The 27,639-nt window shown below is 37.8% G+C and overlaps 1 protein-coding gene across 1 annotated transcript; it reads right to left on the bottom strand.

The window, feature by feature from the left end:
* Window positions 1-844: 844 nt before the first annotated feature.
* ZBTB10 (zinc finger and BTB domain containing 10) lies at window positions 845-27,633 on the bottom strand. The gene is made up of 6 exons (XM_011376263.2): window positions 27,315-27,633; window positions 20,709-21,597; window positions 10,205-10,303; window positions 6,317-6,493; window positions 5,948-6,120; window positions 845-5,681 (listed from the first exon to the last, which is right to left on the bottom strand). Exons 1-6 carry the CDS (start codon window positions 27,558-27,560, stop codon window positions 5,376-5,378), a joined length of 1,890 nt encoding a protein of 629 aa, XP_011374565.1. The 5' UTR covers window positions 27,561-27,633; the 3' UTR covers window positions 845-5,375.
* Window positions 27,634-27,639: the final 6 nt, after the last annotated feature.

Genomic DNA, 27,639 nt, shown 5'->3' with positions numbered 1-27,639 from the left:
CTTTACGTCAGGTAATCTTTCACCTTACCTAGAACATCTCCAGTGGGAGGAAAGCAGGATTTCTTCTGAAGCAGGCCCATTTCATCTTTGGGTCATTATTAAATGTCTTTTTAATCTTGAGCCAGGCGGCCCTAACCTAACCCCTCGGAACCGTGCAGGTCGTCTCGGATTCTTCCGCAGCATCAGTTCCTTCACGGGGTCGAAGACCCTGGGCATCACATGCCATGAGGGCCCTGCCCCTCTCCAAACTACATCGAACCCTCATTTCTTTAAGTGAAGCCCGGATTTCTGGTCATTCTTTGATTACCTTTGTTCTATTACTAACCCCACCACAAAAAAAAACTAAAAAAAAAAAAAAAAAGCTGATTCAAAGACGTGAAATTTATATATTTACTTATAATCCATCAATCCACTGATAGGCAGTAAATATGGGATGAAGTGATTTACCTTTACTTTTCAATCCACTGCCAAAATTATGCACACGTTAATCACAGGGAAAATATTTTAATGTTTTTGAAAATCTGTAGAGAATCCCAAAACTAATGATGATGAAAGACAGATGACATGCTGATTACGAAACACGGCTGTTAACTAAAGCAGCAATGCATTTCTCAGAGGTAGCTTGCGTCACTTACGCACTTCATATAAAAACATCCGAAAACTCTAAGGATATTCTAGAATTCAAACTTGTAAACCTTAAGTACGATGATATCTGAATTAGACATTAAGTCAAAAGTTCGCAAAGGTATTCCTCTACCCCAATTAATCTAATTTTGTATGCTTGAAATGCAAAGAAATCTGAATTAAATGTCAGAGTCAACAAAATTCACAAAGCCAGAAGCAGTTTAGTGCTCACAAGTTTATATTTTAAGGTTTGATAAAGATTCCTGTGTATTTTCTAAATACACAGACAAAACAGTTTTGGAAGCTTACATACATGTCTTAGGACACTTATACTAGGTAGGTAAATTACATCAAAAAGTTGGTCTTCGTAAAAGGTCTTCCCATAGAGCTTTTACAAACAAACAGCAGGCAGAAGCAAGTGTTCTTTCTATGTTTACAGTGTTTAAATGCGGATTCTCCCGTCTCATGGCCTCGACCATCCCTCTTCTCAACCCCAAATTTTGTTCTCAATAGCCAGCGCACTCCAAATTAAAGTACCCAATGTCATCAGATTCCGGGCTTAAAGTGTGCTTATCCCGAACACATTTTAAATGATCCAGAACTGTTGAGCCTCACTGGAAAGCAGGGGTACAGCAGGAACAAAACTTTCCATTTTAAATCCTAAAGTGACTAAGAGAAAAACGCCTGGTACTTCTGAGCACATATATTGTGTACCATAGTTAAGTTTTAAGGATCTGGGTGACTGAACGGCACAAAAACTTGGGTTCACATCTAGTTCTTCATTTAAAAACCATCCTTTTAAAAATGAAAATGCCACAGCCAATTCCTAGCATGTACTACACTGATGTTGGGTGTCTTCGTTATGTCGGGTGATAAAAAAAAAACCACTGCCGTATCAGGAGGAAAGAGCAGTAAGGATATTTGGGGGAGGGAGGATTTGACACTCAGATTCCTACTGGAGCTGTTTTATAGGGAAAATGTGTCTCCACAGGCGAGACTCCTTTAAAGGGCTGAAATTGTACAGAAGTGTAACGAGGCAGTGGAGCCCCCTGCGAGGTTCCTGGCTCAGCCCCTCGGTGGCCGAGTCTCACGAGGCAGGTGCAAGGAGGTGGCTGGGAGCCTTTCCTCTTCCGTAAAGTGGAGACAATAGCACCTACCTTACAGGAGAACAGGTAAAATAAAGGTAAAGCGCAACAGCAGGTGTAGGCACTAAAAAAAAAAGGTAACTTTTGGAATCATTCAGAAAAATAAACTCTTCGTTCTTTGTTGACAAAATCCTAAAAATATAAATAAAGCTTATCAAAATTTTAAAATTTTGTGACTTTTAAAACCCGTCTTCCATCACACTTTCCCCCATACTATATACTACAGTCATCTCCGGGCCTTTGATACTATATTGTATTAGCGTAATTTTCCAAGCCTTGAACCGTTCACTTCCTGTTTCCTCCCTCTTTCCCCCCGACTTCGAATTTCTTCTTTTCCTCTTGGTTCACACTCATTATTAAACAACTGCCAGACAGCGTTCTAAGCGCTTTACACGAATTAAGTCATTCATGTCACTCTGCTCCGTCAGGATGGCTCTACCAAACCAGCTCGTGTTTTCCCCCAGAACTTCCAACTGCTTGTTCCTGTTCAGTTCCCCTTCCTCGAATGTTTCTTCTTTCAGCTCTTGACTGGCTAGGGTGCTAAAACCTAGCAAAACGCCTAGTGAATCTGGAAATGAAGGGCCAGTAACAATGACAAAGTGGGGACCATTTGGAGGTAACTGTCTCTGAGAATCCTAAGAAATAATGCACGATCTTGATTGACATGAGAGGGTCTGTTACTAGAGTGAATAGGAAAGAAACAGTTTATACTCTTCCCCTTCATTAAAATGAAAGGCTTTAAAATATTTTTCATTTAAAATATAAATTACAGGAGAAAAATTCAGCAAATGTGTAACATAATTCTGCCAGGGCTCCACCGACAAAATTATGAGTATATTTACCTCTGAGACCAATCCTAAGTCCTTAGTATCTATCAACTTCCTGAAATTGTACTGTAAGTCAAAAAAAGAATATACTTAAAAAAATAGAAACGTCCAGTAGTATACCTTAGTACTAAAACTAATCTTTTAAAAAAAGATCTAGAAGGGAAAAGGCAGTCCCTCCAGATCGTGGAACAAAATAAGTTAGGCAGTCAGCAAGTAGAAAAATCTGTCAATGCTGCTTCTGGTAAAGTGTTTACTTTAAAGAAGAAATTTATATATAGGCTGAGGCTACTATATTCAAGAGTATAAACATTTTTCCTTTGGATTACCTTTCTAAAAACAAAATTTTAAAGTATCATATTTCAGTTGACTAAAAATATAGCCAGATCTGTCACAACACAACATAAAAGGTAATGGACAATTATAGAATATTTTAAATTAACAGTAACAAGCCATCTACATCAAACCTTGTTTCCAACTAAAACCCAAACAAAAGCACAACAATCCTGTAGTGTACCAAGTGTATTTCAATTTACTGTATGCACTCTAACAAAAATTTGGTCATAATTTACCAGATATACATAAATGATTTAAGTAGTAAAAGAAAATTCAGCTTAGAGTAAGTTCATATCTTGAGAAAAAGTAAAAGTACATTAAGAATGTAAAGCCGAGTCCAGTTTCTATGCAGTGAGTGAACTGTAGTCTAATAAAGCAGATTTAGGTGATTTTCAGATATATATCTTCTCTTTAATATATATTTATATATAGACAGATCTACCAATTGTAAACTATGGTTTATTTTAAAGGAGGGGATAAATGGGATGAAAGAAATCTTTATACTATACTTACATATTCACAATGCAGAACATTTTACGCTTAAAATACTTTTTCATTCATAGTATCTTTGCCCAACTAACGTCTACTTTGGACCCCACCAGAACTACATTTTACTCATTTATCTAGAACATTGAGAATAAGATGTACTCTTCAGTCTTAAACAAAAATCAAACCAAAACTATTCATGTCAGTTTTACAGTTATGTAGAAACTACAATAAAATTTAGGTGACAAAAAATGCATCTAACCATGTAACTATACTTTATCTTTGATTTATCCAAGCAGAAACATCAGTGTCTAACATTTAACCATTATTCTACTGAAATCAGAGACAGTGAGAAAACATGCCTCTTAAAAAACGTTTCAACTTTGATCAGATGGAGCACCAAAAGGATTATGTCTGTCAAAGTGTACTTTGCAACTTTTCCCACACAACTAGCATAATTTAGTTACCTGATATAAAATAGGAAAATATACTCAATTTCTATTTAAAAGAAAGCTGAAAATATGATATCCCTCAATTTTATATAATATACAATATGTTCCTGATAAATGCTGTGCATGTTAATATTTACTATGTGAAATGTTGCTGTGAGTTTAACAATCAGCTAATTCATCTGTCATTAGGCTAAATCTGACAGTTTCTACTCAATATTATCACCCCTTGTACCCTGAAGAATTTAGTATAATGAACTGTAAAGCCTCTCAATATTGTTGAATCATGGTAACTACCAGACTGTATCTCAAGGTGTAGTGACTTTAAAGAACTGGGGGAGAAAAATAAATTAACTTAATTATCTGTCATAGTTCCAGAACACTCAACATCCCGGTAAGTATGAAACGAAAGAGAATGCAATTTTTGTGTTAATTTTAATGATAAAAGGGCACAAGAGTAAAAACCTGATATTTCACTTATATTGCATAACAAGCTAACCAAACTGGACATGGAGGATAAATTATAAAACAAATCATTTTACTTATTGTTTCTATGCGTCTTCTTTCGATTAGATTTGTTTTTTTCCAATAGGACTGAGGTATAGTACACTGGCAAAAATAAAGAGGCAAACAAGAATAGTGCCAAAGTAACAGATACCTAAAACTGAATACCATGTCAGAAAACGTCATATAGTAAATAACCATTTATCAGTTTAGAGCAGCAGGAGAAAGTTACTTCTAAATCATAATCATTTAGTGGTATTTGTCAACTTCGCCTTGGTAACTTTGCAACGTCATTCTTCATTTGTGAAGTAGTAAAATTCATGTCAAAAAGGAAGGGGGGAATGGAGGAAGTCAGTTAGTTCATTCCAATAAATTACCTCTCCAGTTCTTATAAACATGCCCATCAGCACAAAATTGAGAAATAATACCTAAGACTAGAAGAGACTTAGTTTAACTTATGAAGCAAATTAAAATGGAAAATACAGAAAAGTACAACCAATGGGGCTGAAAAGGCCCCTCACTGAAAATCTGTATTAAAAAAAATAAAATTAATAAAAATAAAAATAGAAATGAAACTCTACTAGTACAAACTAGCCTGAGTGGTTTGATGGACAGAGTACTTGGGCCGGCTGTCACTGTACTCTCATAAATGGGTTTTCTTCATTCATGGTAAAGTGGTACATGAATGTCAGCTCCTGGACAGGTACTATATTTTCATAGGACCCAAAGTTACTGTATATCCTATAAATAAAAAATATTTTTGCTTTGATAACTGACTGAAGATGTGGGGACTCTGTGTAATCCAACCACAAGGTTGTTTGCTGTACAGTCCTGTGCAAATATAAAAAAAAAATTTTTTGCTATAAGGCTTTGACCCTACAGTTTTCACAGCAACATAACTACCATCCAGCATGTACCATTATTTTGAAAGCCTCAAGTTCAACAATTCAAATTGTCGATTCATATCATGTCCAAATGCAGCATCCTTGAGGAGTACAGTAGGTCAGTTAATCATCTAGAGACATACAAACATCTCCTGACTCATCCCATCGAGATGGATCATTCTGATCTTCTCCATCATCAGCCAGCTCTTCATCGGCTTCTCCTGCTTCATTCTCCTCATATTCTTCATCCCGAGGGAAATCTGTGTCCTGTCCCTGATCTACACCTTCTTGCCCTCCTGGTTGTGACTTATCTGCACAGTCTACACAAACACCATAGCGTCGAGATCCATGTCTTATTCCAACACTGGCTGCTAACATGAAGATCTTCTTACACACCATACATTTGTATTTTTTATCCTTTTTATGCACCTAATTGAAGGGGTGGAAAATCCAACGTAAGGATGGTATAGACAACAGAATGCATCTGAACCATTCAAATTAAACTACCCAGTTAACAACGAGTGAATATACCACTTTTTCTGTATGATGTTCAGGATCAGTTCATAAATCACATTCTTTGTTGAAAGCAATTTAATAATTGACTTTCCTTAAAATTGCAGTTGTGTTAAAAATCCTTAAACTTCATTGACATAAACATAGTTTCTCTCAAAGATGAATTATATTTAGTTACTTACCAGGGAATGTCTTTTTACATGCTCTCTGCGAGTAAACAGCTTCCCGCAGATATCACAGCTAAAGGACCTCACCCCTGTGTGAATGAGCAGGTGCCTCTTCAGTGTTCGTCTGTATTTGGCCACGTAGGTACAGTGAGGGCATTTTAACTTGTTCGTGTTGAGAGATGATTCACCTTAGAATTAAAAAACACATTAAAAAGCACTTACTTTAAACAGAAAACTTGCTATCAAAACCCTATCTATCCCTGAGAACGGAGATTGTTATGAGGTTACTGCTCTGATTTTTTAAAAACTCAGAATATGAAAGCTTTTAATTGTTAAAAATTATTTAAGAATTCTGTTGATGTTTATTAGTTCACGAATACTTGCCATTTTCCCAAGTTTCTTGTTTCGGCCAAGATTCTGGCAATAATCCATACTTGAAATCGTTTGAAGCACCTGGTAGCAATCCATACTTGAACTCATTTGAAGTACTTGGTAGCAATCCATACTTGAAATCGCTTGAAGGGCCAGGCATCAGGCCATACTTGAAATCATGTGAAGTACCTAATACATTAGAAAAGTGATTTTGATATAATAATGGTAATAAAGATGTCTCTGAATAGAATCAAAAAATAAATATATGAGCATCACGATAGAACGGCTTCATATACAAAGTATTTTAATAATAAAACAACTATATTTTTGCCTAAAACTGAGATGCCTTCATCTTTGTTATCTTAATTATGATATCCTAATTGGCAGGCATCTTAAGTAGAAAACAAACTGAATTGAAGTGTAAAATGCAATTCAACCATAGGAAAAAATTCAGTAAAATCTGAATACCATCTTTGGTGTGTGGAGGCCACACGAAACTGCCTTTAAAATACTGTATTTCAAACATATTCAAAACAGAACTGTCTTGAGAGTTGCTATTCCTAACTATTCTATCACTTGAGATCATCACCCTGAATCCCAGCTGTGGAACAGGACAGTCTCCTTTTGTCCCCCAAACAATCACATAATCTAGTTTTAAGGCTTTAACTGGCATAGAAAAGTGGACTAAGGATGAAAAATATAAATACAGGGAAATTACAAATGTACAGTTCTTGTATTATTAGACTCGTTTGTTGTTTCAGGCACACTGGGGCCCTCCTTAGGGGTTCATCGAAACCTCTCGAAATCCATCCTTGAATTAAAACCCAGAAAGTAGAATCAAAATAGAACAGTTGATGTCCCGTAGGGAATTTGTGCCCGAGGATCTTCTGTCTAGCTAAAACAGAAATGATCTCTTCTGGACTTAATCCCATCTTGAATATTTCTTGTATCCAGGAGTCCTTTGGAAGTATAAACCTATCCAGAATCCTCCATGGCTACTGCTACCCCGGATCCACTCAGGTGTCGACACTAGCTTCTGGATTATTTTCAGTAACCATCAGCTACTTCCCAACTCCACTAGTTTTGTCTCCTAGAGTTCTGCTCTCAACACCATCAGAGTCGGAGCCCGGCTCTGCCGGAAGGCTACAAGGAAGGGCGGTCTCAGTCACAGTAAAAGGCGAAGACGCCAGTGCCCCGCAGAGACTTGCCTGTTCCAGCCCTTGCTCCCAGCCACCCCCCGCAACATTCTGCTTCGAGCACACCGGCCTCTGCGCTGCTCCCCGTGTAGGAGTGCTCCTGCTTCAAGGCCTCTGCCTGGACGCTCCCTCCCAGGCCGAACACAGCCGCGCACTCGTGCAGCAGTCTGTTCATTTCTCTCCCGTGGACAGCATGGATGTTATAAAAGAATGCTTGCCAAAAGTGGGGTTTCTACGAATTCCATTTCCCTGTATCTGTTTGCCAGATACGCTGTCTCTCATACCTTTGGTGACAGGATCGCAATGCCCAACAATGCAAAAAGGTCTCTCAGGTATTTAAAAATTGCACTTCATTACTATTAATGTAAATTGTTTTGTATCTGGAATACATTCACCCACTTTTTTAATGTTAGGCAAGCCCTCTGAATTCGCAGCGATAGAATTTAACTATAAGGTAGCACTGTTTTGGGGGAAGTTTTTCGAATCCTAAAGTGAGGCACCATTTTCGATGTCTGTGGGATGGACACTGGGATGGGGATGGGATCCTGTGAAGGTGACTGTATCAGTTTAGAGCTTCACATTTCCAAATAAAGTTTGAGGTTTGTGACTCAGAGTTCTTGTCCAAATAAGTGCAAAACAAAGCAAGCTCTCGGAGAGCCAGGGCTATGCCTGCCTTACCTTTGTATATGTCTGATGTCCCAAACACATACCCTTCAATTATTTGTTGAATAAATGTATCTGGCAAACTCTAATATATATAGGGTATTTTTAACTTGCCCAAAATACTTGAAAAACTAACATCTGAAATGTTAGATATGCTATCCTCAACTAAATATTAATCACTACGTAAAGTAGAACAGACCTAAAACAACGCATGAATTGACAAAAATGCAGAATTAAAGATTTTTAATACTTGAAATTCCGTATTTTTCTAAATAACCTATAGTAAAGATATAATAAAAAGCATTCTTGATAACAGGCAAGAGACGCCATTCTGGGATACAAAATGATTATTTAAATTAAGAAAGCCTCATCCCAAACTTATTTAATCTCTCCAAATTCTTATCATCAGTAAGAGAAACTTATAGGAAATATAAAAGCAGCTTTAACAAAAGTATTCCTTTGTAATTCAATACACTGAAAATCATTAATAGGTCATAAAATCTACTTCAAAATTGCTTACTGTTCAACAATATCTTTTATCCTTCCTGGTACGTTATTCCATAATAACTGAGAAGAAAGCAATGTTCTTAAAAGTAAAAACTGTAAAACAAAGGCTGAGCTCAGTTGCAAAAATACTAATGGATCAAAATGTGTCCTCAAGAGAAATGACGCTAAATCGAAGGTTGAAAATGAGATGAATTATTTGGGCCATTCTCTAATTGAAATGTTTATGCGCACAAATTTAAAATTTTACATGTGAATTCACACAGCTCAGCTGAACCCATTCTTGAACCAGATTTCTAAACCAAAACAAGTGCAATAAACATTCGTATATTATTAATGATTTTCTATACAAGCAAAATCTTCAAAATTCAACCCATCTGATCTATAAACTGCTAATTTCAAAACATTTTTTGCAAGTTCAACAGTTAGGAGAAACCACTTTAAAGCAGTTTCTTCAGAACTGTGGCTTAAATCTGCTCAGTGCACACTGCACTCAGAAGCCCCTGACAGTGTGCTGTCACAGTACCTTGGGAGTCCCCTTCCCCAACAATTTCTAAAAGAATTTCAAAGTTATAGAAGTTGAATCGACGTATCTTCAGCAAATGCTAGTTTTGCCACATGTGCTGTCTATGTATACACATATACCTTTTTTATTTCTATTTGAAAACAATCTGCACTCATCACGGTACCCCTAAATAGAACATGTTCTAGAACTTTCTCTGACGTAACCATAGCACTTTTATCACACCCAAGAAATTTTTTTAATTGTTCCACAACTATCGTTTAACCCATATGACAACATCCCACTGTTCCCAAACACCCCTTCAGTCACTGTTTGGACCTATGATGCCATCGAGATGGACACAAGCATTTGGTCAGTCTCCTCTGGCCTAGTGGGTCCTCTGCTTGTCTTTCACAGCATTAACCCTTTAGAATCTGGACTAGCTTGGATTTGTGTGGATTCGCCTGATTTTCCCACCTCATGAGTAGAGCTGGGTAAAACATTTCGGCAAGACCACCCCGCAGATGAGACACGGTATGCCAGCCAGTGCACGTCTGAAGGCACGTTGTTGCACTTTCTGCTATTAGCACTGAGTCTAATCACTTTGTTATGGGAATGTTCATCGATCTCTTTACTGTAAAGATGCCTTTCCCCTCCGTCATTGGAAGTAACCTGTGGGGTGATACTGAGACCATGTGACTACACCATCACAACCACCTTTTGCTTAATCATGGGATAAGCCCATCAGCAGTGGCTTAACATCCACTGACCTTAAATTATTTCCACTGGGGATCAGGAACGGGGGAGAGGTGGCAAAATAGATATTTTTCCAGTTCTATCATTTTTCTATATTTATTAGCTTGGCATTCTTCTGTAAGGGAAGCTTTTTCCCTAGCTACCACAGACTGAAAAGAATTTACACAGAATACTCTCCTTTAGGGGAAAGAAACTGCAGTAGGTCCTTAAACACAAACACTTCCCAATTCTTAAATCCTCTTAAGTGTATTCTTGCTAAATAAATCCTACTGTACCTACCAGCATCACCTCCATCTTGACCCGAGCTGGCTTCAGCCAATAAACTTGCATTCATGTTCCTGTCACAATCTTGCCCTGAGAGTAGAGCACCATCCAGATCTGAAAAGAACATGCAGAATCATCACGTTATTACAACCACACCACAGCCATCACCCAAAACACCACTCCCTTCTTAGAACTGTTTCCTATGCAGACACAGAAAGGCTGTCTGCAAGTACTGAATATCTGCTTATGGCTAAGAGGCACAGAAGCTTAAGACGCGATTTTCAACTACAAACAGAGCACACTCAGCAATAGCTACAGTGTACTGGATAGGAATGAGCTTTACAGCCAGGTGAATTCCATGCTCCAGCTCCCTCTGTTACTGGCTATGTGAGCATGTGCCTCAGTTTCCTCATATATATATATCCACCTATACCACAGATTTGATATAGAAATTTCAGTAGGTAATGCAAGCCAAGTGTTGATAATCATGGTGTCTGGTACCCAAAAGTTAGTGACTGCTGCTAGTAACAATTACTAGATAAGTAAAACATGATTGTTTCTATATTGGTTCCCAAGTGGAAAAGACCAATTAAAGCCAGAACAGAAAAGGAAGGTATGAGAGAATAAGTAATTCCTAAGAGTTCATCTGGAAATATAGGAAGGATGTGGGGAGGCAGCTTAAAAAGGCATACCAAGGAGATGGATGTTTCTGGTTTCAGTCTGTTAATTTCCTTTAAACCGGTTCCATCCCTTCCTGTTCTCTACCACTGCCTTCATTCAGGCACTTTTGGTTCATTCTTCTCCTGGGTTAGTTACTGAATTACTGAAACAGCTTCTTGGTCTCCTTGCTTCCAAAATACAGTGCTTCCACTTCTACTTATATCCCCCAACACTGCCCAAAAGATCATCCTAGAGCCCGAATCTTAAGTTGCTCCTTTACTTAAAATATTCAGTGGTTAACTGCAGCTTTTAGGAGAATCTCAGATGCCTTACTTTAGAATACAAGGTCCTAATATTCAAGCTTTTACTTACGAATCTGGCATCGCTTCACTGGTACTATCTCCTCTTTCGAATGAATTAAACATCTCCGAAGACAGTTTTAAAATGCTACTTCGTAGGGACAGTCTCTGTTCTCCCTCCTATTCAAGACTTACCTGTGCTATCAGGGACTGTACTGCTCTGGCTTCCCCACACCCGAGGCCAAAACCAAAATCAAAAAACCCCTCTTTATGTAAGCGGGTATTTATTCAAAAAAGTATGGTGGGCAAATAAATCGTGGCATAGGCATATGATGGAATACCACCTAGCGATGGTCCTAGTATAGTTATAAACCCCAATCACCTCACATCTGGTACTTCCATACTAAGAGGCCAGCAGGAGTGCATAACTGCATAATGGCTGAGAGGAATAACAGTGTAAAATACTCTCAAGTAGTCTCATTTGCCTCTTAAAAAACTATTCCTGGTGTCGTGTGAACGAATTAAAGGAAGGCAAGAGGAGATGTAGGGAGACCAGTTAGAAAGCTACTTTAACCATTCACGCGAGAGCTGATGGCGGCCTTGACGAGGCTGAATGGCAGTGGCAACTGGATAAAAGTGGGTAAATTTAGGAAAGTTTGTAGGAAGAACTGATGGGGCTTGGTGAGAGACTGACTACTGGGGCGGGCCTGTTACTGAGGGTAATGAGGGAATTTTCCAGCCTATTGCTAAATGGCAGCCGAGAAACCCTAGAAGAGGGCCAGTTTGGGAAGGAATAGGTTTGGGAAGTTTAGTTATGAACATACTGAGGCCACTGGTTATCTCTAGTGGATCAATGGGGAAATCAGAGTAAGAGTGGACTGTGTTATGAATGAAAGATTATGAATTCCAAGATAAAATACTGACAATTTGAGAAATTTGGGTGTAAAAGGGGAGAGTGAGAAATAGAGTAAGAGTTTTGAAGGTGAAAATAATAAACATTTAAATGCTGAAAGGAAATCACTGAGAAATGAAAACTTAAAGATATTAAAGAAATACCACAACAAGAAATGATCGGTTTTGTAAGATTCCCAGGGAGTCTGTTCGGGTACGCTGAGACATGGCAAAGAATCAGTATGTAGAGAGGAAAGTTTGCAGATGGACACTTAAGGGCATTCCAGTCTATTAGCTTTTATTTTTTCTGTAAAGTAGAAAGCTAGGCTACTGTCTAAAGGAAATGGCCTGTGAAGTCAGGAGAATGAACAGCAGGTTCATGGAAAGAAGGAACAGTAGACAGACACAGTCCTTCACCTGTTCCTTGAGAGCAGGGGGAGTGCTTAGGTTTTATTTCCCCAGTATTTACCACAATGCATGACAAATGAAAGGCCTTTCAGCCAGTGTTAGATGCTGGCTTAAATATTTTCCTCTTTGCAACCTATATTAGTAGTTTTAATTAATGGTATTTGAAGATGAATTTCTCAGTTTTGTGGTATACAATAACACTAAGATTCATAAACTGAAAATGAACCAAAATTCAGTAGCTTTGTTTTCCTATGCAAAGTTAATTTCAATAATCAAAAGTAAAATTTAAATCACTATCCAAACAATTTTACTAGGTTTCTCAATGTCTTTTTTTAAAAGTCATTCTAAAGTGTAGTCTGTTCAGAGGGCACGTCCTAAAATTCTTCTCCAAGTGAGTTTGTAAACACAGGGTGTTTCTATTTATGTAACATTCTATAGTGATTCACTGATGCTTTCTTCTGCTAGTTCTTAAAAGAGACATTTCCTGTCTCCTCTCCTATCTCTAAAGTATTAGGATTTAATTTGTGATTTTTAATCCTTCATGATTCACTACAGTACATCTTACCCTAAAAGCTTAATAGACGGCAAATGTATTCTTCCTGGGTAGTGTTTCCTCTCAAAACAAAATCATGCCCGTGCTACAGATATTAAATTAAATCTCTTTTGAGACGTACCAACTATTAGGTTCTTGATATCAAAAATCTCAAAATAGGTGATCTCTTCCAAGTTGACAATAAGCTTTCATAAATAGCATGCTTAACTCAGGAATCAATACATCATTATCACTGCTGTACCTTATTTTGAAACCAGCAAAACTGCCTAGCAACTCCCTTTTAATCAGTTTTGTTGATGTGAGTGGGATAAAAGCCAGGCAACCAACCTTTTACTTGATGCAGGAATAAATTTTGCTTCACTAGAAAGCAAAAGCAGTAACTCTGGTCACCATCTTCTTCTCTAAAATTATAGGATTAAAAAATAAACTCTGATATACTTGCTTTTTGGAGATCAGACCTTGCTATGGAAATCTTTCACTTCATTTAAACTTAGCAAAAAGGGCTAAGAGCTCTCTACGAACAACAGGAGCTATTAAAACGTTCTGGATGGCAGGAGGTAGTATGTGTGCTGTGTAATACCATTCAAATGATCACAGCTTAACAATAAGCCATGCATAACTTCTTCTACTTTTACAAATGTCTTTCTCCCAGAATAGTAATAGCAGATTCCTCCCCAAAAGAAGATACAACCAAAATCAAGCAGTAGGTCCTTTTGTACGTTATCTCATTCAGACTTTACTACATATTTATGTGATAATAGTAAGAATATTCTTATCCTCAGCCTCACGAGGCACCAAGGCAAGCTCCCGGCAGAGTGCTGTGCAGCTCACCAACCACATTGCACCGCCTCCTGATAATGCAGGCGCCATACCTGGGGCCTGGCACACAGCGGGCAATCAAAAAGGGTAGTTTGCAACACTGGAAATCCAAGTGCAGAAAGAAGTATGCCCACTGAAACCTGATTTGCTTTCCTGCTAAATGAACAAAAATATACCTTACCTACACTCTGTGCTAAACCAGCATTTACTAACCTCTTTAATAAAACCAACTCCAAAATCTTAAGTATACCTAGATGTCAGCTGTCACTGTTCTTTACAGTAATACATTTGTCTTTTAAACAGGTACATTCTTTTCATTCATTGTGATCGAGTCTTTTTCCCCTTTCAGAGCAGAGGAAACTTAGCTGGCCGGTGTGCTATATATAAAGCACCCTTGACAGTTCCTGCAGCAGCCTAGAGACTCAGCCAAGAGTGGTTTCCCTTCCCTACCAGGCTTGCTGGCTCAAAGCGACTGCCCTGTCTTAGACCGGGCTCTGCTGCTGCTGCTGCTTTGCATTTCTGTCTGCCCTGACTAAGCCTCCAGTGCTCCCCAGTGTAGCTTCCCACTCCAGCCCACAAACACCACCCTCTAAATGATTGTGTCACAGGCAATTACAAACAGATCGAATCTCTAGTTAAAACCTCTCACTGCCTCGGAGTCGGTAAAATAAAATTCACAATCACCATGTCAAGAGTCACAGTCTGACCCTACCTACCTGCTTAGTTAGCCTCAGCTCCCTACCTCGTCCGCAACCCCCTCCCCAACTTTTACCCTCTCATTCCAACTTCTCGTCGCCTTGCAGTCAGTGCACACCCTTCTCCCTCTGCTGGCACACTCCCACACAAGAGCCAGCGCTAGTACTGCCCTCTCTTCTGAGCAGGGAGGGCCCTCCCGGGGCATCCCTGCCCCGCTGGCTGTTGTCACATTGACCACACTGCAGTGGGAACCACAGCCAACCTGCTGTGAGTGAGTTCTAAGTGAGGGACTCTTCCCATCTTAACGTCAACATCTTCTGAAATGTTGTTAAATTTCTTGGGGTTTTAAATAAAAACTTCACTGCCAAATTTCCTCTTATATATGATGTGGAAAGCTATTTTGGAGTCCCAGAAAAGTAGTATTTGGTTATAATATAACTTTTCTGGAGAGTAAAGCTTTGAATGAAAATTTAAGACTACCTGGTCACCTCGGAATATTAAAACTATGTCAGAAATAAAAAATTCAGTTTTATAAAAATTCTCAAGGTATGGCACTTTTGCCCTCAGCAGGTAGAAATCACAAAAATGCTCTTATAACTGACCACACAAGGCTTCTGCAGCAAACAGCTTTAGTCTGGTCACAGGTATTCTATTTCCTTAGGGGTTCTAACTTACAGGTAATCGCAATCATTATTAGTACAAGCATCTCCTGGGTCAAACGGAGCAGAAAGGGAAGGAAAGGAGCACCAGGCAGAAGAAAAGTAAAGGACAAGAGAAAAAAGGTGGCAGAATATCCTTACTACCGTATAATTGCCTGCTATCCTTTTAAGATTAAACATTGCACATTCTTCGAATTTCGCATATTTTATGGCCTATTAACTACTGGTGGACATTTTTTTTTTTAATTAGCATCAGGCCTTCCAACTACCATTTAATACCTGATTATAACAGTTTTTAAAGAAAAATGACTTAACATTATTACTTGTAGCTCATCCTTCATAACATACTCAACCAAAAGGATCCCTGAAAGGTAGAGCAGAACATGTTGAATCTTCTAAGAGGAAGAAAACTAACCCAGGATCCAGGCCCCATAACCTGTTATCAGAAATGCTGGGGGTAAGACGCAGAATGCGGAAAGTTTCAGATTTTAGAAAATAACTACAATACTCCCGGTGGAGTCTGGGCTGTAATCAGAAGTTATTTCTGCAACAAAACATATAGATGTTCACATCTAAGGAAATAGTGTAAAGAATATAAATAGGTGTTTTTGATGGCAACTGAGTTATCCGGTTTGTTATCAAAATGACTGAGAACACGCTTTGGGTAGTTTTTACAGCTTTCGAGATTTCAGAATTATAATGTTTTCCCTCTTTCCATCTCATGAGACATCATGGGGGATACACTCAAGGCTAGTTAAAGTGGCAGGACTGAGTCCAAAGCCCAAGCTCCATGGTTTTTAAACATATTTTAAAATAGTTCATATAGTAGACATATATGGCAGTCAAAATATTAGAAGTCTTAATCAGATGGCCAGTTATCAAAATAGTAAAATGTGTAATAGTTAAAAAAATTCAATCACTTAGAAAGCATTTCAAGATTCTGCAACATATGAAAGTAATGCCAAATATCAATTACCACCCAAAACACAGAAGGGTAAAAGTGCTGGTTAGTAGATAACTAATTAAAGAGTTTACTGTAATTAGAAGAACTCATTGTTTTAAATGTGACTCATCAGGCTATCTTAAAGATCTTTAGTATGAACATTCTTTTCTCAAAGCTGTTTATTAAATACTCAAGTTATATGCTTTCTAGCCAAAAGGCAATTATAAAAATTGAAATTGTAAAACAAACCTGATTTCAACTCTATTTGCAAGGATTAATAAAAATTTACAAATACAATAAAGCTGTTTTTCCATCAGAAATATAGATGAGAGAAAGGAACTTTTAGATTAACTTTATAATCCTTCGATCAAGTAAAACCACTCTGCATGTGAATATCTGTATGGCATTAAGAAAAATTCAATCATCAGTACAGAATTATATCAGCTTTTATTAAAGATAAAAATCAATCATATAATTTACTGCTGCATTTACTAGAGAATGTTTGTGAGGAAATTGTCCATTATACTACTTGGTGTCAACTATATAGAACCACACTGGAGAAATTCCTTTTGGAACTAAGTACCAGAAAATTGTTATGTTTCTCCTTATAAAAGAAGCTTAGACTATATGACATTTTAGAAAAGGCAAAACTATGGAGACATTAGGACTTGCTTTTTTGAAGTACTTTGGAATCCAACCCACAATATCTTCAAGGTATGCCTGTTCTTAGAGCCAATTAAAAGCTTAATTAGGGCAACCATATTAACGCCCTTGACTAGCACAATGAACTTAAATTTTATTTGCATTTTGTTAATTTTTCTCGCTGGGTCACTTCAAAATAAAATGTATGCATACATGCAGAGCACATTATTTACAATGGGTGCAACTTGCTGGTGTGACTGGCATCAATATAAAATCTAGACTCAGAAAAACATGTTCTATTAGCCCAGGGCATCAAGAGACCAAAAATGGGATTCATATCTGATTTGTGATCGAAAGTGACATGTGAATACTTTGAAAAAAATTTAGGCATAAATTATTCCTATAATTTAATTCCTATTCTTACATTTTTTCCCTACTTTATTTGCTTGAAATGTTTTCTGGTTATAAATCAGCAAGACAAAGATTTGAAATTTTTATATTATCAAAGCAATCAACACTTTTTTTCTTATTTTATTACCCAGAATTTAGTTTTTCCTGATGGTTTTAATTATAAACCCCAATAAAACAGTAAAGAGGACAGAAGTTTCTAACCTTTCTTGAATTCTACTTTCAAGTATCCTAATACATCAAAAATGATTCCAAGCGAATCTCAGTAGTGAGTCAAATAACAGACACGCTAAGCTTAAGATTAAAAAAAAAAAAACAAAAAAAACCATCTGAATAAAATCCCTGATATTTGTGGGTACATCTTCTTATCTCAATATCTTACATCTCTTTGAGGCGCCCAAACACCGGATTCAACATTATGTGGCAAAAAGAGCTGTGGTTTACAAACTGTAGGCTTAAGAATCTAGGGAAGTCACAGTTCCTACAAGGAATCCACAAATCCAAATATGCCGAGCACTGCTTGGGGACTAAGTGACAAATTCATGATAACGCTCCACACGTTTAGGTGTAGAACTTTACATTCATTTCAAAGCACTTCACTAAAAATTTTCATTATTTCATTATTTCCTCAATAAACAAAATATAATCAGTGATGTGGGGTTTATAAAAATGTTTCACATTTTAAAAGGGACTCAGTTTTTAAAAGATTGGGTCTACTGGTTTATTAACTGCAAGGTTTTAAATATGAGACAGTCCTAACAAAACATGAAACCTGCCTCTATTATTTACTAGCTGAATGACCTTGAGAAAGGCCTTAACCTTGGTAAACAGATCCACTGTGTTCTATATTGGTCACAACTTGCCTGGAGAGTTGTAGTCAATTCTGTCCGCCAAAATTTCAGGGTGAAACAAGCCATGTCTATGAGGGAAAGAATTCACATGGTGGGAGGTATAGCACTTAGCCTGGAAAAAGGAGACTTTAAAAAATGCCTAATATCTGAAAGGTTACCAGGTAGATTCATTAGAGAGAGTACAGGTTAGATTCAGATTATACTACCCAAGATGGCAGAATCAGGAAGTTAAAAAGAAGCAAATTTTGGCGCAATATAAAATACCTTCTCAATAATCATAGTCATCCTATCATCCTATACTGGAATAGGCTGCTTTAAAAGGTCTTCAAACCAAAAGGTAAAGCTGAAGCTGTAAGATTTTTATCTAGAATTTGGTAGAAAGTACACTCTACTGGAAAGCTGATTTTGAACAACCTCAATAGTCTCCCAACTTTAAGGGAGGATTAAGATGGCCATGATAGTTGTTTTGCTTTTATCTTTATCACTTAATTTTCATAATAATCCTTTTACGTTCCATATTTTTAAGCAGAAACTGAGGGCAAGAGTGAATTTAATTTGATCATGGGGTCACATAGTAGGTAAATGGAAGAGCTCATTTTCAAACCCCAACTCTATTTGGATTCTTGCCTTGACATCAGTGTATCTCAACTTTGGCGCACAGTATAATCACCTGTAGAGCTTAGAAAAACCTCACCAATGAGGCCACATCCCAGACCAATTATATCGGAATCCGTAATAGAGAGACTCAAGCACAGGGCCAATGTGCAGGCAAGATTAACACCTACTGCTCTACTACCAAGCACTGGCTTTACTGGAACACACCCATGCTCACTTGTTTACATACTGTCTATGATGCTTTCATGCTACAATGGCAGAGTTAAGTAACTAACCAGCAAAGCCAAAAATATTTACCACTCTTTGGCCCTTACAGAAAAAATCTGCCAGCCACTGGCTCTATGTAATATTATGTCGTAACCATAACACTCATATTTATATAAAACCCATTTTCTGCCACTAAATGAAGTTGGACTTAGAGGCACTAAAAAGTTGTAAACAGCGGGAATGTAGCACATATAAAAACCAAATCTGCGAATTAAAGTGATGTTCAGATACCAAAGTGATACCAATGACACAATAGAATTATCTTTTATAAGACATAAGCAGTAGTTGAAAGCATATTAGATCACCAATAATTAATTTATGATAGACCTACTCCATTGATAAAACCTTAGCCAGGGGTGCTTGGAAAGATAAAGGCTAGTGATTTTTTAAAGTATTTATTATGAGTCAATATTAGTGCTTTCCTTTTCTTTGACTCACTCCAATTATATGTGGGATTAATTTAAGAATGGGGCTACCTCTGATTAGTTTTGCCCATCAGCTATTACCCAGAAAATCTATTTATTCCTTAAATCATCCGTGTATACATATACGTATTTAAAGACAAAAAACAAAAACAAAAAACTATCGGGTTCTCACCATGCTATTAAACAATTAACCCATGCAGGAGAAAATTGAAAATTGCTTCAAAGCCTTATATTAAAAAATTAAGCCAAAATAAAGCACTGCTAAAAACAACTCTCCCCTGAATAATGTAAAGAACTGCCTCCACGGTTAACTGCTAAAGATGTATCTTGGTAACTATGAGAGAAAAGAGAGCAGCAAACAGTGTTCATTACACATGCCCGCTGATTTTCAAACAAGCACAATTTCTACCAATGAAAACTAAACCCAAAATGAAAAAGCCAGAGGAACCATTTCACAAGGTTACAATGATATTTTGCCTTTTTTTCCCAAAAGGAAAAGGAAATAAAAACAATAATTTTTAAACAGAAAGTACTTCATCCCCAGATGATCGCCACCATGGAAATCAAGACACTGAACAGTTGGAGCTCTGAGGCAAAACAAGCATTAAATCATATATGCTGGTAGTGGACAAGTCTGGGGTCTGCAGAGGAAAACCTCAAACCCACTGGGCTGCTTCTTCAAATAAAAGTTAGACACAGGCAATTAAAGTTTCAATCTGTTTACACTCAACAATGCCCCCTCACCCCATTTTTTAAAAAACTCACACTACAAAAGTGATAGATGTGCTGAGACTCTTATATATATTCCTTTAGGGATATATTGCAGAAAAAGGTTTCAGAGGCCTTTCGACTTCAAATATTGCAGCTTCTCTACGATTCATGGTGAGAACAGTAGCTCTAAACGAATTAGAATAATCCTGTTACCATTCACAAAATTCTATAAAACACTTGCACATGTTTAATTTACCAAAAAAGGATATGAAGTAGGTCTCAAAAATGTTCAGAAACGACGAACTACATATTACAACTAAAGATTTTCTTTTCCAGCACTAGGTGCAAAAAAAAGGTGAGCAGAGTCCAAAGACCAAGAAAGTCGAAGACCTACACATGAAGTAGAGTCCACATGCCACACAACAGTAGAGGCAAATGCCTGATGAACACAACCTTTGACAAACCCACACAGACATGCCTAGAGAAAAAAACTAAGACACCAAAACTATATGTTTGAACAAGTTTACCCCTTCTTATACGGTAAGTATTCAAATTTAGTGTTCCTTATGTGTATTACTTTTATAATGAAAAAAAAGTTAAAAGTATACTTTAGGATCACATTAAACCAGAATTAGAATGAAAACTGAAATACTTTTGTATATATATATTTACCTGGTTCTTCCTTAATGAATGACAAATCTTCTTCTGGATAGGCAACAGGTGGCTGCATCACTGAGCAATCTTCTAAATTTGTTTCATTATTAGGTGGTATATTATAAATAAATCTCTTTGTAGTTTGGTTTTTCCTCCTTGTTTTGCCAGTTTCTTGAATTCCCTGGGAGCTCATATTATTCCAAATAAACACTTTTGTTTGACTTTGAGATTCATTTTCAACCAATTCAGGTGAACCATCCTGGACCCAACTACTGTCATTCATCTGGTAGTTTTCCATTTGGCCCTCGTCGACATTACAACCATCATTTTCGATTTTTACATTACTTGCCAAATTGGTAAGATTCCGTGTTGCCCAAAAACTGGCAATTTTTTGATCCCGTGATGAAGACAGACCATCTCTATTAACTGGTTTTCTATTATTATAGTCCACAACTACAGACTCTGGAGCTTCTGATTTAATGCTTATGTTTAAGGCATCTTTAATGAAATTTCGGCAGGTTTGAACAACTTCACTCATTTGAAGATAGCTGGCCACTGTCATCACTTCAATGGCATTTTGGCTTGTGAGCACCAGGTTACCAGAATACAAGAAGTCCAAGATGACTGAAAAACCTTGAACTGCAGCAATATCTAAATGGGTAGTATTGTTTTGGTTAGGGCTTTCTTTGTTTGAAAAGCAATATAAAGTCTTAAAGAAACGGCTGCCTGCAACCAGGATGTTCTTATGAGCTTTAAAGATTTTTCCGCTCACCACAATGCTGACATCACAAAGAATACCTTTCTTTCTCTGTTCATTTAGTTGTCGCAGAAGTTGATAGCAATAAGAGTTCTCATTTGGCCTACTATTAAAGTCACAGTACCCCTCTTCTGATGGTATTTCTGATTCCTGTAATTAGATGGAAAACATTAATATTAAATTTGATTTACTTTTTAAAGCCCCCAAAGAAAAACAATACTATCTTCTATATAACTTTTTTTTAAAGCACTAATGAAATACAGTCGGCCCCTCAGGATCCACAGGGATGGGTACCAGAACGCCCCCATACTGAAATCCGTGGACGCCCAAGTCCCTTCTATAAAACGGGTAGTATCTGCACATAATCTACACACATCCTTCCATATACTTTAAATCACCTCTAGAGTACTTCTACCTAATAAGGTGTACATGCTGTATAAATAATTGTTATACTGTATTGTTTAGGGAAAAACGATGACAAGAAAAGTCTGTTCGTGGTCAGCACAGACTCAACCTTAGTAGGTCCGACTACACAGTGCATGTCAGCAACAGTGTAACATTTCTTTGAATAACCTTTTCAAATATTTCCCATCCACGATCCACGGCCAGTTGACTCCGTGGATGCATAAAGAGGGCCAACTGCACCCTAATGTTGGTGATCACCATGAACTGTTCACGGTCCCATATACTGAGAGGAAAGAGGAGAGGAGTGAAATCTTGGTGCAAGTCACTGCTATTGCAAGAAAAATCAAACGCACTTGAGAGAGGATCAGCAGGATTTCATTTACAGAATAACATGTATCATTCTCTTGAAATATAAACTAAGGACCTCAATTAAAATTTTAAAACAGCGCATTATGAAGTGTGTGTGGAAGCAGTGAATTAGCATTTATAAGTCAAGGACTTCTTAAAATTTATACTTCCAGCAGTTCGGCACTTGAAGGAGGCGGCTATGTCTAACTGCAGCAGTCATTTTAGGCTGTGGTCACCGTGTTCTGAATTTTCTGGGCCAGTCCCAATTTCTGAAATTCTCTGCCATTATCAGACCAAACGTCCTAATTTTTAAAAATAACTCAGACAAAAGCTTATCCACACCGAGATGTTTGCCCATTCTATTTTAACACAAACTATACAAATCGAACACAACTATTCACCACTATTTTTTCTCATTACTATTGTATAAGAACAGCAATGCTCCCTGCTTTTACAAACACTAGCAGTTTCTTTTTTCACTACTGATTAGAGCGCTGAGCTGTGTTTCGGAAGCACCTATTAAATATGCCCTTCACAAAGAAGGATTTACAAGTCAAGAGTATATGTACTCTCCAAGGGAAGTATTAACTTGAGGCTCTGGGTGAAACAGAGCTAAATAGGCACATAGCACTAAAACTGAATAGGTTTAAATATTTCCAAAACTGGTCTTTTCAAATATTATAAAACTTTTTCTATTCCCCTTCCCAAAAAGGAAAACACAACTTAGCCCAGCCATTAGTCTGAACTGGTTAAATAAGGAGATTTTAAGGAAATGGACAGACTTCAAAAATCAGACAATTTGTGACACTGGAGATTCTATAAATATGAAAAGCCTTCAATTTTTTTATTTGTGAAAACGCCCCTAAGTAAAATTGTAATTTTAGATCTAGAAGAGACCTTAGAATTCTCTTCTATTCAGATAAAATCCTCATAACATATTATCTTCAAATTTATTTCCAAAGAGGTGATCCAAAGTAAGGAAGACATGCAAATATGCACTTATGAACATTTGGAGGTGAACGTCTATAGTTCATCAGATTATCAAGAGATTGGAATCCCCAACAAGATTAAGAACCATTGCTATAGGTGCCTTACTGAGCTTTAGAAGCAAAGTGATCTGACTGGATTAGCAGATAGAAGACTGGGGATACTGTGACCAGGGAAAGCTACAATTAATAGTGCAACACACTCCTAAGAAGGGAACTAGGGAAGACAGATGTTAGTATGTGTGTGGGGGTGGGGGTAGGCCAGGGGTGAAGCAGAGTTTGGAAAGATCTGGAAGGTCAAATCAGAACCAGAGAGGTTAACTAGGTTGTGGGGGTGCAGAGAGAAGAATCATAATGCAGTCAGCATTCTCGCCTGGAGAACGAGATACTGCCACCAACCTGAAGAGAAATCTAGACTGCCATGCAGTCTTCCCGCCCTTCTGAGGGACAGTTGAAGAGAGAACCTCAGTTGCAAACAGTGAGCTTATCTCTAGTCAATCCATAAATAAGAAAAATGCTATTTAGCTAAAAATCAACAAGTAGTTAGTATTTACTTCCCTAACTGGAATTATAGCCCTTTTCAATAAATGATTGCAGAATCAAACAATGAATGTTACAACTATATAAATATTATTCTACAAAATGGTTTTTTAATGGACCGCAGGCTCATCTTTAATACTTCTCCTTCTTAGTGAAGTTTTTCAGACTTTCTTCCTAAATTGTTAAAGGAAACAAACCACTGGGCCTTATTTTTGCCAAAGGCAAAGTAGGCTGGTAGGTCTTTTTCACCTTTGCTTTAGTTGCTGACCTCAATATAGTCCAATTAGTAATTTCAATCAGATCACTGATCTGAATTCGGTATTTACTTTCTGGAAAGGTTAACTAAATTTATAACAATAATACATCTGAGTGCATGTTTATGGTTAGTAAACCGTAAAGAGTTGACAGAATGTGTGATTTAGGCTATGAAATTTTCACAAGTGGGTAGAAAGTGATCTGAATCAAAATATGTGGTAATCAATGTTTTTAAATCAATTTTAAAGTCCTCTAGGCCAAATGGTCGAATCCTGTATGTGCTAATTATTGAACTTGACTCTATAAAGATATAGTCAGTAGTTACTCAAAATAAAAACTTTATGCTGTCCCTTACATCTTACACTCACACATCTTTACAAAGCATACAGGGATCTCTTTGAAGTAGGAGGCCCACAACAGATTCTGAAAGCTTATGCACACTCTCCCGTTAGCAGTCCTCAACAACCAACATCCAATTAACAGAAGAACATCAAACTTTCTGAGCGTGCTATAATGTTTTGGTCACCACCCTGCAATTAATGAAAAAGCATTTTTCTCACAGAAAGCATAAAAGTATCCCTTAGTGACACAGTAGGATTTGGCCAAACTCTTCTCAAAAATCAGGCCTAAAAAAGTGTGTGTGTGTGTGTGTGTGTGTGTAATAAAGGGAGTGAACTGCTCCTAGCCTCAAACTGAATCCTTGTTTGAATAACTCCAGAACTCTCATTTCAGTATTTTTAAGACAGGAGAAAGCTACTGCCAGATAGAAAGTCTCAGAATGTTCAAAGAACTGGATAGTCAAAGTCTCTGAAGGTATGAAAAGAACTAGTTTGCTCTCTAGAATCAACAGATCCGTGAGATAAAGTGGCTTCAAAACTGACAAAATTGGAAACACTGAGATATGACATAGCAGGCCACAGAAAACAACAAATCTTGTTATACTTATCTGCAAAGAATATAGGGATAATGATAAAAAAGAATAGTTACCATTTACTAAGTGATTGTATGCTGGCATATATACTTTGCATATTTGAAGAAACTAGAAGCTTTAACTCATCTGCCTGCCAAGAAAGTAGAGGGTAAGGTCCCCCTAACCCTAAGCTCAAGAGTTTGCTTGCAGACTGTTATACTGCCTCCTGCAGGTAATCAAAGGCTACAGGACAATGGAAAAACATGACTGAACTCTGCCCACAGTTAGAATAAGCCAGTTCTTGAACCTGTCACTCATAAAATAACAAAGTGAAGTGTAGGTGGTACCTGGGGTCAAGGTACACACAGCAGCAAAGTAACACCCCAGAAGTTAGCTAGAATTAAAATAGAGAAATGATTAGGGTCAATTCAGAGTGGAAACACTCAAAATCCAATCAAGGGGACCAATATAGCCTTAGATGAACTAAATTGTATAATCCTGTCTAATAAAAGAAATGTCCTAAGATGGGCTGAAGATTATATCTGTAAAAAAGGAGTTTTTCAAGGGGGCGGAGGGGAGGGATAATTCAAAGATCAAGTTTATTAAAGGTTTCACCTAGGAATAAATTCCCTGATCCAGATCCGTGCCTAGGGGGAAGGATACACCATACCAGGTCTATCATAAGTTATCCAACTAATTCCCCTTCCTCTGATTTCAGGTTCACTAAGCAGCTAATTATAATTTGCATTCCCATTCAGATTTGCCTACAGGGAGAGACTATGCTGATAAGAGTAACTAGTCCATTGTATATAAGAAAATACATTCTAATTGTCTTTTTCAATTTTTCTAAATCACCAGTGCACCATTACTTAGAAAATACACTTTCATTTTCACAAATCCCCTAATTCTATCAACTTACTCAATAACATCAAAAACATATTACTTAACCCTTGGAAGCGAAGCCTCAGACTCCTGTAGAATGAGAACGAAATAATTATTTTGCAGTAAATGTGTCTGGCATACTGAAGACAAGGAAATGTTCTATTTCATGCCATTGCTCAAGCTCACAAAACTAGTAATTGCAGAAAGCTGAGATCTTAACCCAGATTTACTTGGAAACCCATTCTTTCGCCATTACAACATTCCTTATAGGTTCTAGTCTGAGTTGTCACCAAGGACTCAAGACCATTTACTTAACCTTTCTGGGCCTTTTATCTTTAAGTGACCTTCTTTCTAGGGCTTAGGCAACTAAAATTTGTGCAAAACTACTGCCACTGTCACTGGGAAAAATAAACCTGCTGTAAAGTTCAAGCCGTAACTTCTGAGAAACTTCTGAGCCACGGGGGTTAGTTATTGGATAGTGCCTAATTCACTCCAATGTAAGTGTTCTGAACAGCAAGATCACTCCAATAAACAGAAGGACTAATATCTGAAGGTTGACTTTCTAAACCAATGACTGGCTACCAATACAAAAGAATGAATTCCATCCACCACCACAGGTTGTCTAAGTCTTAAGGGAGACCTGATCAACATCTGTTTGGCTTGAAAAGGGATTATCAAATGGCAAAGACAACGATCTCTAGAATGGAAATATTAAAACAAGATCTAATAAGTAAAGTACAGCTTAACTTGTTTTGTAACTAAGGACTCATGATTTCAAGGAGTTTGGTTAAGTATGTTGTCTACCAGTCCATATCGACTGGACTTTTTTGAAAAGGGGGTATTATATAAAATCTCAGCACAGAAATCTGGGTAGAAGGAAACAAGAAAAAAACAAAACAAAACTACCAAAAGCCTGCCTTTGCTTAAAAAATAAAATGTAACAAGTTCAACGGAGATGAATTTAGTAAAATTATTCACAAGAGAAAAGTGTGTTAAGCAAAGAGCTTCCACTACATTTACATACTGTTCTCATATTTCACATTATCCTGACCTAAAATAAAGAATTTTCTAGGCAGGATGTTTTCCTGAACGGGGTAGCGTCAAAGGTTAAGGAAATTGTTCAATTCATTCTTCAAAGAGTTGCCAGATTTGACTTCCACCAACATGCTAAGACTCTGAACATAAGGCAGCTTTTCAAAAATCACAGCTAATAAAATTTTTGACCGCAAAGTTAACCTTTTAGGGTTAAAACCTCCAACCTTGCTTTAGTAAACTTTCTTCTTAATTCATTCTGATAGAGAAATCTCAGTCATTAAAAAAAAAAAAAATTCAGCGCTACAATTAGTAAATTGTCATTCCCTCTCCCTCCCCGTCACACACAACTTTTGAAAACTTGTTCCCAAGCTCTTTCTACCCTCCCACGCGTAAAGTCCTCGCACCTCGCCCGAATGGAACGATGCGTTCGCCCAGGAAGGTGGCTTTTGTGGCTGACCAACCTTTCCCTAAAGGATCTGAAAGAGCCGGGGCAGGCTATACCGTACCTGGGCGTTGGCTTCATGGAGCTTGTGCTCGGTAGAGACGTGGTGCCTCAGGAGGAGGGTTTTCTTGTAGTTACGGGTCCCTCGCGAAAGCTCGTCGTGTCCCACTTGAGGAAGGTCCCCGCTTCCCCCGTCCTCAGGGGTCTTTTGGCACCAGCCGCAGGACATGAGGCCAGTCTCCTTGGAATAGCGCAGCCAGGGGAAGTCTCGGAGCCAGGCGGTCTGGAAGGAGCACTGGAGCTTCTGCATCAGGGACTTGGGCCGCGCGAGCGGGAAGTGCTGGACAGTCTCGCCGTCGCCGGCTCCCACTCCGCTGCCCTCCGCGTCG

This window comes from Pteropus vampyrus, unplaced genomic scaffold, assembly GCF_000151845.1.
Source record: "Pteropus vampyrus isolate Shadow unplaced genomic scaffold, Pvam_2.0 Scaffold290, whole genome shotgun sequence".
Classification (NCBI taxonomy): Eukaryota; Metazoa; Chordata; class Mammalia; order Chiroptera; family Pteropodidae; genus Pteropus; species Pteropus vampyrus.
This window is presented reverse-complemented; position numbering and strand designations above follow the sequence as displayed.